Here is a 17299-nt window from a genome sequence, read left to right as displayed (position 1 = left end):
ATGGCATTTTAAAAAATGTGCTAGAATTCTTTTTAACGTCATAAAAACTAACTCTAAAAACAGCAAAGGGTTCTCAAATCACCTATTTATATACTATATATATACATATATATACTATCAATCCCCAAAAATAAATTGCACGAAGCTACATGAATATTCAATATTCATCCACAGTAATTATAAAAATCAAAGAAAAATTTTAATAACTATACACAAGCTAAATAACATAGATAGAAAGGTACAATAACTTTTTGAACACCAATTACACTGAAAAACATAACCTAAATTAAAAATCCCACACTATCAACCCGTCGGGATAAATTCTCTGGTTTTTATATTTGGTTTTGTTTTATAGAAAGCCAGCATCTATGCATGCTACGTATGCTTTGTATATATTACTAATCTCTAAAAACGAAAAAAATTACAATTATTTAAATTTGGCAACTCAGTTCATTAAGAGCTGACCTAATTACCTACCACACATGCTTTAATTCACAAAGTCTACTTACCACATACTTTACAGCACTTATAAACTGGTTGTGGAAAAGCAGGTGCTGGGTTTCATCTTCTGGATTTGAAGCCGTGTAAAGCATTCCACATATATTACAGGACACTGCTCCAAATCTTTTGTGTCCTGCATCCTATTTATAGAAAAACAGAAAGTTTTCTTTCTTGCCAAAGAAACTAGACCACAGCCTCCAAAACTATGTGACCATATATGAGCAACATTTAAATTGATGACAAAAATTAAGATACTGAAATCTAAAATCTGGGTGACCTCCACACGGACACAGCAGTATGTGTGCGCAATTGTGTGCTCACACAAGATCATTCTCTCTCTCTCTCTCTAATAATAAATTAAAATTTATCTAAAAAATCTAGTGCACAAGCACAAGTCTCAAATTCCAGCCCTGGAGTCTGCTGGCCAGCCAGCCCAGCTGAATTGATGAATTCCATGTTCAATGAAAGGTCCCGTCTCAAAAAATAAGATGGAGTGTGACTAAAGACAGTTTTGTTGACGATGTCCTTCACACATGTGCACTCACCAACGCAACACATAAAACTTTTCCATTTAGAAATTTATTTTCTCTGTTCTGCAACTGTGCAATCTAAACTGAAGTGGGTACACAAAGTTTTAGAACAGGATCTTAGCAATATCACTAGTGTGTCATACACACCTAGGGTCAAACAATAAACAGAAATCAACTGCAAATAAAAGACTACATAAAACTAAAAGGAAATTCATTCTAAAGGACTCAAACCATCAGCAAAATATTATCTGGAACTTACTTCAGATAGTGTTTTTCTTTCTTCTTTTTTGAAGCGGGTTCTCACTATATATCCTTGGATAGCCTAGAACTCACTACATAGTCCTAGCTGGCCTGGAACTCACTAAGTAAACCAGGCTAGCCTTGATGTCCCAGAAATCTGCCTTCCTCTGCCTCCTGAGTACTGGGCTTCAGGTATGTGCCACCATGCCTGGCATTTTTAAATTAATTATTTATTTATTTATTTATTGTCTAACAAAACTCTAAGCCACGTTTAAGGAAATATACATGAAATGTGCTTGAGCGTATTTGAGTATACAGCTTGGTAGTATCTGCTTTCACTCACGCTGTTGTACAGTCTCTTGAAGTTTTCCACATTGCATAACTTAACTCTACAGCCATCAACAGTAATTTCCCATTCTCCAATCCCTCCAACTGTCTACCAGTCATCTTTCCCTACCAGTCTACTTTCTTGGCACATCACATAAGTAAAATCCCATCGTCTTTGTCTTTTTGTGAGTGATTAATTTCACTCACAATATTGTTCTCAAAGTTCATCCATGCTGCACTAAGTGCAAGGATTTTTCTTACAAGGCTAATAACATTGTGATTACACACTCATCTATCAATGGACACTGTAACAGATATGCCAGACAAACAGTGCTATTTGGATTAACGTTCCTGTCACTTTAATATCTAAATTAACTTCTGGAAAAAGGGAGTGATCGAGTGACTCCTCTAAGAAAGAAATATGTTTTAAAAAAAAGTATAATATTTGTTACAAATAAAACTAGAAACCAGGAAACTGAAATATTATTTTTTTTAGGAAAAAGAGCCTATAATAGTACCAGGAATGTTTTCTATATTGAAGACTTACAATGACCAAAAAGAATTAATTTGTATTTTAAGAACCTTGTATAAATAATTCATTTACAACAGTTTACTAACAGGTAAATTGTATACTTACTATAATCAGCTGTTTTTCATCCACTTTCTCTGATTCTTTCAGTTTCAAGGCCTTTGGGATTGTTATCTCCAAATGAGAATTACACTTCAGCTGAAAATGAGTTGGTGGTATATCCCTTAAAAAGGGAAAAGGACGTCAAATCATTGAGGACAAGAACACATTTCCTATACAATAAATTTCAATTTCACAGAGGAAAAAGATAACCATGTTAAAATCAAGGTGAGATTTTTGGACATTTAATCAGTCACAGAGTACATGCACAAAGATCTAAGCTAGGGTCAATACCCAATATCAAATTTAAAAAGGAAATTATAGCCAGGTGGTGGCCTTTAATCCCAGGACTCAGAGGAGGCAGAGGCAGGCAGATCTCTGTGAGTTTGAGACCGGCCTGGTCTACAGTGCAAGTTCTAGGACAGCCAGAGCTTCACAGAGAAACCTTGTCTTGACAACAAACAACAACAAAAGAAGGAAATTAAATCAAACAAATTAGACAAAGCACAGAATCAACTTAGAGGTCTTATCAATGGATTGTCACTAAAACGTGGTATATACACATAACTGACTAAGTGAGGGCCCAGGCACATGTGGCTCCTCAACGCATGGGCAGGCCCGAGAGGTCTGCATCAACACCATGGAGTTAGCTCATTAATACTGACTTTGTGGCAGCATTGAGACCCAAAGCGAAGTGGGCGATGCTTGTGTGGGTAGCTGGCCCAGGTACCCAAAGCACCAATGGAGGGCTATTAGCATAATGAGGTGGACCACGAGCTGCCTGAGGTAGAGGCGCTGGAGGGCACAGTGCTGTCCCAGAGTCTAACTGTCTTTCCCTATCAGGCATGAAACCCCCAAAATGACTCTGGCACTCTGTTACTGTAGGTATCTGTAGTGACACAATCTGTTCACTAGTATGCTTTGTGTGATCCAGACATCCTCCAATGGCAGAGCTCAGTGCTTTTGAGCCCAGTAGTATTTTTTTCTCTCATTAAAGGTTCTGAAACAAAAAAAAGAAGAGAGGAAGGAAGGAAGGAAGGAAGAAAGGAAGGAAGGAAGAAAAGGAAAGGAAAGAAAGAAATCTTGTCATTTGCAGCAACACAGATGAGCCTGGAAGATATTATGAAACTTATCAGGGGTAGAAAAGCAAATACTTTATGGTCTCACTTACATATGGAAGCTAAAAAGTAGTAGATGCTGGGGGGCTGGAGAGATGGCTCAGTGGTTAGGAGCACTGATTATTCTTTCAGAGGACCCTGGTTCAATTCCCAGCACCTACATGAAACCTCGTAACTGTCTATAACTCCAAGATCTGACACCTGAAGGTTCACAGACATACATGCAGGCAAAACATTAATGCACACAAACAGAAGCTCAGAGCACATTAGCTTTAGAGAAAAAAAGAAAAAAAATGTTTTAAAAAGCTCTTCCATGAACAAGTACAGAAAAAGGTTCAATGGCAGTGGTGGTAGGCACCTTTAATCCCAGCACTAGGAGGCAAAGGAAGGCAGGTGCCTGAGTTGAGGCCAGCCTGGTCTACAGAGCAAGTTCCAAGATAGCCAGGGCTACATGAAGAAACCCTGTCTCAAAAACAAAGCAAATAAACAAAACATTCAGAGGGCTGGAGAGATGGTTCAGCAGTTAACAGCACTGGCTGTTCTTCCAAAGGTCCTGAGTTCAATTCCCAGCACTGTCTGCTCTTCCAAACGTCCTGAGTTCAGTTCCCAGAAACCACATGGTAGCTCACAACCATCTGTAATGTGACTGGATGCCCTCTTCTGGCATGCAGGTGTATATGACAGAATACTATATACATATTAATTAATTAAAAAAAAAACATTCAACAACAAAAAGTTTGAGTAAATGATGCTTACCAACATTAATTTTTCACAGTCTAAGAACTCTCAAATATAATGTCCTAAATTAAAGTGATACCTACCTGTGCTTGCTGTTTATAGATGCTTTGTGACTGAGTACAGTGTGCTGCTGCTTAGGAGCTGGACCTGTGATTTAATAAAGCACATAAATTGGGTTTGGAAAGATTTATTTACTTTTACATGTGTGAGTGAGCATTTCATGCCTACATGTATATCTGTGCCTTCAAAGGCCAGAACAGGGAGGGCATCAGATCCCATGGGACTGGAGTTACAGATAGTTGGGAGGCACTGTGTGAGTGCTGGGAACCTGGGTCCTCTAGGAAAAGCAGCCAGTACTCTGAGCTCAGCCATCTCTCCAGTACAATATCTTAAAACATTTCAACAGCCCTCATTCTCCTGAAGAAACCATACACTCTCTCTCTCCCTCTTCCACCGCTCCCTGACTGGGCCTGGAACTCATAGAGATCCCCCACCTCTGCCTTCCAAGTGCTGGGACTAAAGACATGCATCATTTTTCAATTAAGCATTTAGTACACTGAGATTACCTTAAGATTTATTTTTATTTTATAAGAATGTATGAGTGCATGAATAAATGTAAGTGCACCACATACATGAAATGACCAAGGAGGACAGAAGAGGGTGCTGGATTCCTCGAGCTAGAGTTACATACAGATGGCTGTAAGCCACCATGCCTACGTTTTCTGCAAGTGCTCTTAACCACTGAGCCAACTCTCCAGCCCCAAGAAGTTACTTTATTCTAATAAAAGATGTCATGAATATAAAAGAGAACATGGAAGAGCATATAGGAGGGTTGGAAACAGAAAAGAGAAAGGGAAAATGATATAATTAAAATCTCAACAACAATTTAAATTTTAAAATAAACATCTAATAAAATTAGAGCCTCCCTTTTATATATTATCTTTTAAAAGGAGACATAAAAGCTCTGTATTATACAAAATCAGAGTAAGGAGCTGCAAAGAGATCTAGTAGATTCAGTTCCTCTTTTTTGGTTTTTCGAGACAGGGTTTCTCTTGTGTAGCCTTGGCTGTCCTGGACTCACTCTGGCCAGGCTCAAATTCACGGTGATCCACCTGCCTCTGCCTCCCCTGAGTGCTGGCATTACAGGCATGCCCCACCACACCTGGCTCAATTTATCTCTTAATTTCAAAAGTCATTATTGAATAAAAGAAATTGGCTCAATGCCTGCATGACTAAGCTCTACATGGAAATACAAAACATTCTGCTTAAAATTTTGTTTTTAAGAATCTTAACTATATAAATAATTCATTCAAAAAGTATTTTATTTTTCAGTAAGTGCATTTCTCATGATTGTATTATATTCATTCCTCTCCTACTTGAGTAATATTAGGCACTCAGGAACAGCTGTGATTCCCTGACCTCAGCATTTTACTTCAAGTATATCTTTCCTTTGTAGAAAATAACACAATTAGAGAATTCTGGATCCACTGTTGCTCCATTAGACAAAGATGAACAAATATCTATACAATAGTTCAACTAATGTTAAAGATCATGAGGTTATAAAAATAAAGCTTTTAAACAGTACAAGTGGAAAACTTGAAGCATTAGTTAAAACCCTTAATTCAAAGATGGACTCACTGAGTGTTAAAAAGAAGAAAAAAAAAAACAAACTCAAAATGGTAAAGCACAAATAACAGATAAAGTCTGAGAAATAAGTTGTTAACCCTAATTGATTAAGGAGCACTTTTCTAGAGAATGTCAAAATAGGAGCTATAGAAACCAAAGAACTTGTGGTAGGCAGGCAAAAGACAGTATTTAGTAATGTCACAAACCAGTCAATAGAAGCAATTCTCCTGAAAGAATTAATGCTAACCACGAATTTAAAAACCATAGCAAGGGCTAAAGATGACACAGTGGCTAAGTGCACCTGCTGTCTTGCAGAGGAAGCAAGTTCAGTTCCCAGCACTCACACTGCAAGGTCTAGCAACCATCCGTGTGACTCTAATTCAGGAGATCTGCTGCCCTCTTCTGGACTCCAAGGACATATACACACATGCACATATACATAAATAAAAGTAATATAAACCTATTTTAAAAAAACAGCAATGGTCAACAGGCCTATTTCTCATGAAAATTTCTCTACTACTAACAAATATGACACTGAACACTGAAAAATTCAAATAAAAATTTTAAAGTATTACCTGGAAATCTTCTGTCTCCTTCAATCTTTGCTTGATTGGGAAGAGTTGAGACAGCAGCAGTGTTTTCTAATGGATTATTCTCTACTTTAGATGCCGAACATAAGCTGAAATTCTGAACACATAGAATTCCAACATTCTTAAGTCAACCTCTGGGACTTATCCTAATATATTTTCAGCAAGTTATGCCTACTAAAACTGTTCTGTAGATAGTACTTTGTAATTGGAGTAAACCTCATAAATATGCCTTAAGTCCATCCATGATCTTGCCACAGGTAACTATCTTCAGTTACCATTAATCCCAGGCTAAATTTAAAACATCTCATTGGGTCTTTAATCCCAGCACTCAAGAGGCAGAGAGGTAGGCAGGTCACGATTAGTTCAGGGCCATCCTGATCTACATAGGGAATTTCAGGACAGTAAGGGCTACATAGTGAGACTACCTCAGAGCACCAAAACAAAACAAACAAAAATTTAAATATCTTCTATATTCACCTAGTTCTATGCTTTTCCTCAAAGTTCATGTTTATACTTACTATCCAATACGGTATTCTACACCCACAACCCCAAAAATGTTAAAATGACAGTATTTTTATATAACAGACTAAGTAAAATACATTAAAATCAATTTTACCTGGTTTTTTTCTGTTCCATAATATTGGATAATCTGTGTTTCACACTAAATTTCTACAGTCCTGAACAGACTACAGTTATCTTTTCCCTTATAAAGTTTCAACTTATCACTTAAAAATTAACCTTTTGGGAGCTGGAGAGATGGCTCAGAGGTTAAGAGCACTGGCTGCTCTTCCCAAGGTCTTGAGTTCAATTCCCAGAAACCACATGGTGGCTCAAACCATCTACAATGAGATCCAGTGCCCTCTTCTGGTGTTCAGGTTTGTATGTAGACAACATTGCATACATAACAAACACATAATAAATAAATAGATAGATAGATAGATAGATAGATAGATAGATAGATAGATAGATAAATAGATAAATCTTTTTCAAGAAAAATTAACCTTTTATGAAGACATTCCCCAATTTTTCCCAATTACTATCTACTTTCTCATACACATCTCTCTAATCAGTTTATTTGCCAATAATTCTATTTTTAAAAAACATTTATCTTTTTATTACCAAGAACCTTAAATTCAGAACTTTACAAAGCAGATAGTCCATCATTAACAGGAATACTTTAAATTCTATCAAAGTTGATTATCTCATGGAATCAACTTTGCGTGTGTCTCTACTGTGACTGTTAAAATGAACAAGTAACACTACTTTCTGAGTGTGTGTGTGTCTTAGGAGGGTTCACATTTGAGTGCTGGAGCCAATGGAGTATAGAAAAGGGTGTTTCAAGCTGCCTGTTGTAAGCATCCTGATGCGGGTGCTGGGAACCAAACTCAGTTCTTCTCCAAGAGTAGTGTGCATTCTTGGCCACTCATCTCTTCAGCCCATACCACGACTTTAAAACATGGGTTGGGTTTGGCTTTGTTTTCTAAATAACATTGAAACAGAAAGCCAAGTGTGGTGGCAAATGGCTATAATCCTAGCACTCCCAGGAGGCTGAAGCAGAACTTTAGTTCAAGGCTGGTGTGGGCTGTGTGGCACGACCCTGTCTCAAGTCACCCTCATACTTTTCCTTGCCAGAAGTCAATTATTCTGAAAATTTTTAATGAGAACAAATGACATCATCAGTGATTCTTCTCTCCACTAATAAAATGTTAATTAGTTGATTTAAAATAAGTGAGCTTTAAACTTCTTATCCAGAACTGAGAAAATGGCTCTGTGGCTGATGTTCTTGTGAGGAAATGTGAGAACCAAGTTTAGATTACCAGAGCCTCTTGAAAGCCACAGGGTTTATGGCAGACCCCCTCTAACTCTCACTAGGCAGGCACAGGTAGACAGGAGAGACTCCCCAGAGCACTCTGCCACACACATACGCAAACCTGTATATAGACACATAAAATGGAAAAGAAGGGGCTGGAAAGGTAACACAGCAGTTTTAGAGTACTTGCTGCTCTTCCAGAGAATCTTGAGTCTAGTTCCTACAGCCCATGTACTGTGTGGCTCACAGCTGACTCCAGCTCATGAAGCTCACTCCCTCTTCAGGCCTCACAGGCACCTGCACACACACAGCATTCACTTACAAAAACAGACATACACACAAATAAAAATAAATGTTGTTAAAAACGGAAGAGGGGCTGGAGAAGGCTCGGTGGTAAAGAGCACTGGCCCAGCAGCCAAAAAGGCAGTTCATACAACCTGTTCCAGGTTATGACACAGACATACATGCAGGCAAAACACCAATGCATAAAAAATTTAAGTCATTCAAATTCAGTTACTTAAATATTAAAGCCTCATTTTTCGTATCTATAATGTATGAATAACAATTTACAGTGCAGACTGTGACTGAGACTTACAATTCCTTCTTACAATACAGGCAATATTCATTGAACAAAAAACTATTAGGAAGTTAAGCCATTCTACCTCCCTTTTTAATGTTTAGACAGGTATAAAAAAATCTCTAAGTGGTCGCTACAATATAAATTCTGTAAAGTAGGAAACATAACCTCTTCCACACAGCACCCTGGATGCAGCAGGTACTGAAGCATGCTCTGAAATGAAATGGTGACTACCACTTATCTTAATCACAATATAATAGCACAAAAAAATTACCACCTAAAAATCCCTATTAAAGAAAAAGACAAATTAAAAATAAATGCTCGCTGCACAAAGCCAAATTCAAAAAGTTTTACATAAATACAAAATACTATTTATATAAAACTTAAAATCACACAAAGCTAAGTATTCTTTGTACATGTGTACATAAAATCACAAAAAAATAAAATAAAATTATTGGAGGCCAAGAAGTACATTTAACTAAAAAGAGACATGGAACAAATCCAGTCCTGTCTCACATTCCAAGAAGCTGGGATTTCAGGCCTGTGCCCCCAGATCCAGTTTGCTTTACTTTACAAAGTCTGAAGTAGTTTTTTTTTTTATTCTCATTTTCTCAAATAGTAGTAGATAAAAATGAGAGCAACATTCGCTGCTTTGAAATTCTGAATAAATATTCAAGAATTTCAAAATATACAAATTTTAACAGAGCAACAAGTTTCTAAGATTGTTTCTTATAATGAAGAACTGCACAAACTCAAGTACTTGTCACTAAAAATGGTGTTAGAAAGGGCCAATGTGTAAACAGCACTGTTCTACCATATTAGTCCAAACAAATGAATGTGGTTTCTTGCCTTTCTCATTAGCCTACCTCCTGAGCTCTAAAAAGCTCTGCAGCAGAGTTAGAAGATAGATAGACTCAGCCATTCCACTTGGAGTCACAGCCCTAAATAAAAAGCCACACCTCTAAAAAAAAAAAACAAAACACATTTTGCCTGACTGGATCTAGAACTAGACCTAGTACATTACACATTAGGGAAGCAGCCCACCATTAAACTACATTCCCAGATGTAGAACTTCCTCATGCTATTCACTGCTTACTTCTAATTGCTGCCATTATTTATTAAACATTTTGAATGATGACCTTAAGATTTATTTATTTACTATGTATACTGTGCTCTCTCTGCATGTACATCTGCAAGCCAGAAGAGGGAACCAGATTTCATTATAGATGGTTGTGAGCCACCATATGATTGCTGGGAATTAAACTCATGTCCTCTGGAAGAGCAGACAGTGCTGTTAACCTCTGAGCCATCTCTCCAGCCCTGAATGATCATTTTTTTTTTTTAACTAATGCTTTCGTTTTCATTCATACAGATAATTTAATCTAAACCCCCAACTCCTTAAGTTCACTCTGGTTTTTTGTTTTGTTTTTTTCTGGTTTTACAAGACACAATTTCTCTGTGTATAGCCCTGGAATCTCACTTTGGTTTTCAATCCAGGAACAATGGATTTTCCACAGCTTTTGCATGAATCTGTCTCATTCAGGACAGCTCCTAACCCCAGAGTTTGTAAAATGCATTCTAACCATTCTGAAAACTTTGGAGGTACTTAGGTTTTTTGCTCATATGATTTTTCAAATATTCAGTACACCAGAGTATGTTTTATGAAGAAATCTGTGCTAAGACTTAGAATACTTGTGTTCTAGCCCTAAAATAAATCACTAAACATGACTTCACGTTTTGCTGTTTTCTCATAAAATAATCAATATACATTCGCCTGTATTATAGAGAGCACCCACGTTCTATACATAAGAAATTTTTAATCAGCATTCCACAGGTAATTTACTTTGTAAAGAAAAAGCTTCATCTACTTTTATAAATACTGAAAATAATTTAAAAAAAAAGATACTCAACTTTTACATTTCTTCAGATAAAACAGAACTATGTTTTATCAGAATTATAAAACAGAAATTTAATTATCACAATTAAATTTCAGAAATTTAATTATCACAATTAAATTTCAGGGGATAGGACTCACACATACTAGGCAGGCCCTCTTCTACTAAGCTATATTCCCCACCCACAATCTTAACATCTCAGAAACAGGCACAAGTTCTAAGTCCTAGATTTTGTCTGTTGGTGGGTTGGTGGGTTTTTCTGTGTAGCAGCCTGCCTCTTCCTCTGCCTCCTGAGTGCTGGGATTAAAGGCATGGGCTACCACTGCACTGGCTAAATTCTAGATTTTAAATCGCTAAGAGATGTGCTTTCTATTGCTATAATTAATTTTGAAAACAAGGAACTACAACTGTGTGTTAAACTTAAAGGCTAGAATTCCAGTTATGCTTTCCATAAAATAAAACCAATAAAAACAAGGAAACATGAGGAGTATACACATAAAGGTGAAACACTGAGTTGTTTAGTTCCATCACTGTAAGACTGGGTTAACAATTTTATCAATTACTGAGAAAAAGTGTGTTTCAAACACTTAATAAGTGTGTAGAAAGTGCTCAGCCCTTTTACTGCACATAATAAAGATGGTTACCTGATCTGGCGCTGACTCACAAGAATGTTTCATCTGATTATCCAATGGTGAGTCAGGAGAGGGTTTAATGTGATTATCCAAATGACAATTTCCAGGAGCCCCTTTTGTGGCTTTATTAATTTCAATATTATTAATTTTAACTTCTTCATATTTAATTCCTTTCATTTTATCCTGTTGGCAAGTTACATTACCATGTGGTTTCATCTCTAAAAATGTACTCTGAGACACTGGATGAGGCATTTCTAAAACTGGTGGTGAAAAGCCAGTTCGTAATAAGCCCAACTTAGGAGATACTGGAGAGTCCAATTTCTGTTGTTGCACAGAGTTAAATTTTGAGAGTTTAATTTTAGTCCAGCTGGAGTTCTTCTTAGTTGAGCTACTTATTCCATTTAGTATGCATTTCACAGGCTTTGTTTTCCTACTGGGAAAGAAACGATTACACTGCACATCCTGGCTTGTTTCTTTGTGATGGAGTGCTTGTCTTTCAACATCAGTCCCTTCCAATTTTACTTCTGTAGGCTTCTCCTCCTTTACACTTTCCATGTGTGATGATTCCTTTTTCACCTCCACAGTATCTGATTCAATTTCACCAGCAATTTCTTCACAAAGTTGGAGAATGCTACCTCGTTTGCTCTTTCCAGCTTGCTCCAATTCATGATCAATACTTTGTTCAGGCACTAATGGCAGAGGAATTTGGGGGGATTTTGTGCTAGCATTCACTTGTGTATGAGCTAATTTCCTCAGTTCATTCTTTTTAGAAACCACTGAAGTAGCTGCTTTTAATTTTCTAATCTCAGAAGACACAGGCACAGGTTTTGTTTCTTCTTTTCTCACAGTGTCCTGGAGACATTTTTCAGATCCGTGGACGCACTGAGAACTACAAGTATAAGCTGTCTGATGCTGCACTTTGCGCTTCTTTCCTTTGGGAGAATTTGTTACTTCATTCATAACTGAACTTCGGTCCTCCTTACCATCAGACTTTATTTCAAGCACTTTTCTTTTCACATGCTTTGGGTTTACTTTAACTTGATTAGATTTACTTTGAGTATTGTTACACTGTTCTCTTCTTGTTGGCTGCAAATTCTGTTTAACTGCTTGAATTTGACCCTGAATCTCTCTACTACGCAAAGACCTGGTTGAACACTCTGTTAACTGTTGCAGTCTTTGAGATCTTCGGTTAAATTGTTCATTTCCTTTGAAGGTTCCCAGTGCTAATTTTTCCTGACATAATTTCTTCTTCTTTGTAGAGTCTTGTGACTGTCCCTTCAGAGTTACATTATTTTTATTAATGGATTTAGTAGCATTTTTATCAGCTGCTGATACTGACCTTGTACTCATTCGTGTTCCCAATTCAGACTGATTTACTTTACTTTTGTTGGAAGATCTAACCGGTGCCTTTACAGCTTCCTTGGGACCTGATTTCTTTGCTAGACTGTTTTGAGAACCTTGACTTGCTAGTTCTAAATTCTCATCTTCACTTTCTTTAGTAACTTTGGAGGAATTTTCTTTTGATTTCTCCTGAATGGACATTATTCCTGAGTAATGTCCTCCTTTCTGAGGAGCTTTTGAGGACTGTGTCCAGGTAAGGTGCAGATGCTAAGTACTTAGTATTATTACTAAGGAGTAGATCTTAAAAATCAACTTTAACTTACACTGATGTACATTTCCAACAAAAACACCAGGTTGTTTCAAGTAAGGTTGCTCTCTGCAATTCCTAAGACATGAGAAAAGCTTGCATGAATGCTGAAAGATATATGCTTCCTGATGGACAGGGAAATGGAAATCTGAAGAAAATTCTAATTTAATATTTTCAGAAGTTTTTGTTTTTTTAATGAAAATAAACTTCATTCAGATCCAATTTGTTTTAATTACTTTTAGTTTGGGGCCTAACCCTATTACTAGAGCAGTTATTTATCACTGACCTGTCTGCTTTGACAAAATTTCTGAAAACTTTTTTCTTCTGAAGTCTACAGCTACTGGACGTTGACGCATTTGTAACATGTCTTATGGCTAACAGGTTTCTTTCCTTGTTTGCCAAGTTTGTTGGTCTGTGGCTTCTATTTAATCTCCTTCGCTTAGTAAAGTACTCTATTAATACAGATATCCTTTTGTGCTGCCATTTCTGAAAAATTAAAAGACAGACATTAAGTTTTATGTCTAAAAAAACATATCAATACTATACAGAAAAACACCTCAATTGCAATAAAATTTAACTCCTTCTTTTAGACTGTATTTGACAATAAAGTCTCCCAAATATATTTTTCCATTATTTTATACTTATTTTAAGTATATAAATATTTTGCCTGAACTTATATGCACCACATACATGCTTGATGCCCACAGAGGTCAGAAAGAAATGTTGGATGCCCTAGAACTGGAGGTTCTCATGATTTGGATGATTATGAGTCAACCTGTGGGTGCTGGGCATTGACCCCAGGTCCTCTGCAAAAGCAACAATCATTCTAAACCACTGAGCCATCTCTCTAATCCCTTCCAAACACATTCTTCAAAAACTTATCTTATTAAAAATAGAGAATACTTAAAAATTAATTATCCCTTGAGTGTACTTACAGTTCTTTTCCCACAAGATAGAACTGATGTTTCAGCCACCATAACTCAAGAAAATCTGATAAAACCATTCCTTATGACCTCTTCTTAACACATTTTACAGCACCTAAAAAAAATTAATTAAAATGTTTAGAAAGATAAAAACTGTACTCATCTTAACCTCTCATCAAATAATACCCTATAATTGTAATTCTACCCTGAGCACTAGACCAATCCTCACCAAAGCTCATTTTACACATAGCACTTAATGTCATCATTTCTACCCTGAAGCACACTCCAGCACATGCATCCACTGGAACAACATACATCCATTACATAATATGGAAAAAGTTTTAAAATGAATTGTTTTCTTTGAAATCTGCTACTTAAAATTTTTAATCTCTCTCTCTCTCTCTGTGTGTGTGTAAGTGTGTGTGTGTACAGGATCTTGATCCTCAGCCCTTCATAAAATCAAGTATGGTAGTATAAATCTAAAATCCCAGCACTTAGGAAATAAAGGCATGATGAACAGAAGTTCAAGGCCATCTGCAGGCTACAAGAAACCCTGTCTCAAATAATAAACAAACAGAAACACAATATTAAAACTAAAGAACTAAAGGCAATGGGTAGATGGCCCAATAGTTAAGAGCACTTAACTGCTCTTACACAAAAAACACAGGTTTGGTTTCCAGCAACCACATCGGGCAGCTCACAACCATCTTTACCTCCAGTTTGTGAGAATCCAATGTTCTCTGGCCTCTGTGTGCACCTGAAAGAATATGTGCATATATGCTCACACGGGCACATAGACATAAATTAAAAATTGAGTAAATAAATCTTTAAAAATAAAGTAAATAAAAAAGTAAACTAAAAAAATAAATAAAGTGCAGGCGGATCTCTGTGAGTTCAAGGCCAGTCTACTCTACAGAGTAAGTCCGAGACAGCCAAAGCTGTCTTGAATAAAAAATCAGAATTATAATAAACTGTCTTGATGTCGACATTAAAGCAAGAAAATGCAAAATCCTTCAAAATGCTCAAGGAAATTTTTTGCTTTAAGTACAATATTTTACCCAAGGAGTCTAAAACAAAGATATTTTCAGTTATGTCATCAAAAAATTTTGGTCATACGTGGTTGCAAATGCAACCCACAGAGATCTGACTCAGGAGTTCTGGGATTAAGGAAGTGTACCATCATGGCAGCTCAAAAAAAATTTTTTTTTAAGTGAATCTTGGTGGTGCATGCAAGTAATCCCAGCAATTGAGAGGTAGAAACAGGAGGCTCAAATGTCCAAGGTCATGCTATGCTATGCTTTATGACAAGCTTGAGACCAGCCACTTGACAGGCCTTGACTACATAAGACTCTGTCTCAAAAAATAATAATAATAATAATAATAATAATAATAATAATAATAATATATATATATGTAAATCATATATAAAATCCAAAGAATTACTTTAAAAAGATAAAATCAGGCCAGGTGTGGTGAAACACAATTTTAATCCCAGCACTCAAAAGTCAGAGGCAGGTAATTTGAGGTCAGCCTGCTCTACAGAGCAAGATTCAGGACAGCCGAGGCTACAAAGAGAAACCCTGTCAGCAGGCATGTTACTGTGCACTGTGTAAAGATTCAGGTGCTGATTTCTGTACCCCCTATATCTGGCTGAAATCTTGTTGTGAGCATCTACTCTCTCAATGCTGTGTAAACACTGCTCCCCAACTGTCTCTTGATATGTCAATAAAGCAGCTTAACAGCCAATGACCAAGCAGGGGAGAGAATAGGGCTGGACTTCCGGCCAGCTAGGGGAGGAGGAGAGACAGAGAGAGGAAATAGGGATTCAGGCCCAGGCAGAAGTGCAGAACACAATAAGAGAAAAGAGCTGGAGCAGATAAAGCAATAAAATTTTAAGTATTTCAGAGATTTTGGCAAAGAGGAAGCCAGACTAGCTTAGAGGATTAAAATAAGAGTAAAAACTGCTCAGTATTGTGCCTTAAAGCTGGTTAAATAAATAACATTGTCCAGTCTCACTTATTTGGGTGTTAGCTGGGCTAAGAAACAGCAACATACATTTTTGGAACAACTATTAACACTGAACTCCAAAAGAAAGGAGTGGGGCACCACAGAGAGCTGGAGAGCTGGTTCAGCAGTGAGAACTGAGAATTTGCTGCTCCTGGACTTAGATTCAGTTCCCAGCACCCTCTCGGCAGCATAATAAAACCGCCTGAAATTCATTCAGGGGACTCTATCTGGATCCTCTTCTGGTCTCCATCACACAAGACACACAGTGCACATGCACAAGGGAACACCCAAACACAAAATAACCCTTTTCAGAAAATAAAAAAGCAAAGCTGTGCCTGCCTAGTGTGTGTGAGGTCCTAATTCAATCTCCAATAGTGCCCTCTCCCCACACAAGAACCTCTCTTTAAAATAACAATAAGAAAGGCTGAGAGATGTTACAGCAGTTAAGAGCAATGGTTGCTCTTCCAGGACCCATTTTACATTCCACCCAGCTATATTTGAATATTCCAATTTCTTTACAATCTGTCAACTTGTTTTTGTTTTAATTTTAGTTATCTTTTGGGGTTTAAAGTGTCTGATACTTTTGATTTGTGATTGCCTAATGTACATCCTCTTTTTTTTTTTTTTTTTTGGAAATACATCTTTTCAGTTGTTAACCCAGCCTGGGGCGGTGGAGCACGCCTGCAATCCCAGCACTCAGGGCGGCAGAGGCAGGCTGATCTTTGTAAGTTCAAGGCCAACCTGGTCTACAAAACAAGTCCAGGAAAGCCAAGGCTACATAGAAAAACCCTGTCTTAAAAAACCAAAAACTAAAAACAAACAAAAGTTAATCCCATCAGGAAAGAATAAAATCACTACCACAGTTTTTGAGCCAAATCTGAAGTAAGCTTCTTAAAATACTGCCCAGGACAATGGATTAAAACGGTTCAGACTCCACACTGTAACTAACCTTTAAAATACCCTTACTTACTGTTTTGTTTTGCAATCACAATTATCTAAGTTATTAAATTTCTCAACATATTACTGTGAAACTGGATTTCCTTCATGTACTTCAGCCAGAAACAGCTAACTGGATACAGAAGCTCATAGGACAGTCCAGTTGCATTCTATTAAGCTAAACATTAAGGAGATTACAAAATGTAATACAACTTCCATTCTTAAGCAAAATAATTTGGACTACTGCTGTTATCATTAAAGCTGCTCCTTGTATTAACTGCTTTTAGATTTACTTATTGAATGTGTATGAGTGTTTTGCCTGTATATATGTATGTCTAAAATGTATATTTCTGGTGCCTATCAAGATCAGGAGAGAATCAGATCCCCTGCAACTAGAGTTAGAAATGCTGTGAGCAGCCATGTGGACCCTGGGAACTGAAGCAAGGCCCTCTGGCAAAAACAAGCAGCAAGCTTAACTACTATGCCCTCTCTTTAGCACTTTAGAGTAACTTTATGTCAACTCTTTTCTAAAATTTTTTATTTTATGTACATTGGTATTTTGTCTGCAGGTGT

The 17299-nt window shown here is 37.0% G+C and overlaps 1 protein-coding gene across 2 annotated transcripts in view; it reads right to left on the bottom strand.

Annotated features, from left to right (window-relative positions):
* The window catches only part of Esco1 (establishment of sister chromatid cohesion N-acetyltransferase 1), a 32811-nt gene extending 18951 nt beyond the window's left edge, over positions 1 to 13860 (bottom strand). For both annotated transcript variants that reach the window (XM_055625277.1, XM_055625278.1), the window contains exons 1-6: positions 13796 to 13860; positions 11225 to 13346; positions 6284 to 6395; positions 4166 to 4229; positions 2236 to 2350; positions 510 to 641 (exon numbers count right to left, since the gene is read on the bottom strand). In XM_055625277.1, coding sequence (XP_055481252.1) covers positions 510 to 641; positions 2236 to 2350; positions 4166 to 4229; positions 6284 to 6395; positions 11225 to 12754 — 1953 coding nt within the window. In that variant the 5' untranslated portion in view covers positions 12755 to 13346; positions 13796 to 13860. The remainder of the gene's footprint in view (positions 1 to 509; positions 642 to 2235; positions 2351 to 4165; positions 4230 to 6283; positions 6396 to 11224; positions 13347 to 13795) is intronic.
* Positions 13861 to 17299: the final 3439 nt, after the last annotated feature.

This window comes from Psammomys obesus, unplaced genomic scaffold (genome assembly GCF_907164565.1).
Source record: "Psammomys obesus unplaced genomic scaffold, mPsaObe1.curated_primary_1811, whole genome shotgun sequence".
Taxonomy (NCBI): Eukaryota; Metazoa; Chordata; class Mammalia; order Rodentia; family Muridae; genus Psammomys; species Psammomys obesus.
The sequence above is the reverse complement of the archived record's forward strand: the minus strand, read 5'-3'. Positions and strand labels throughout refer to the sequence as shown.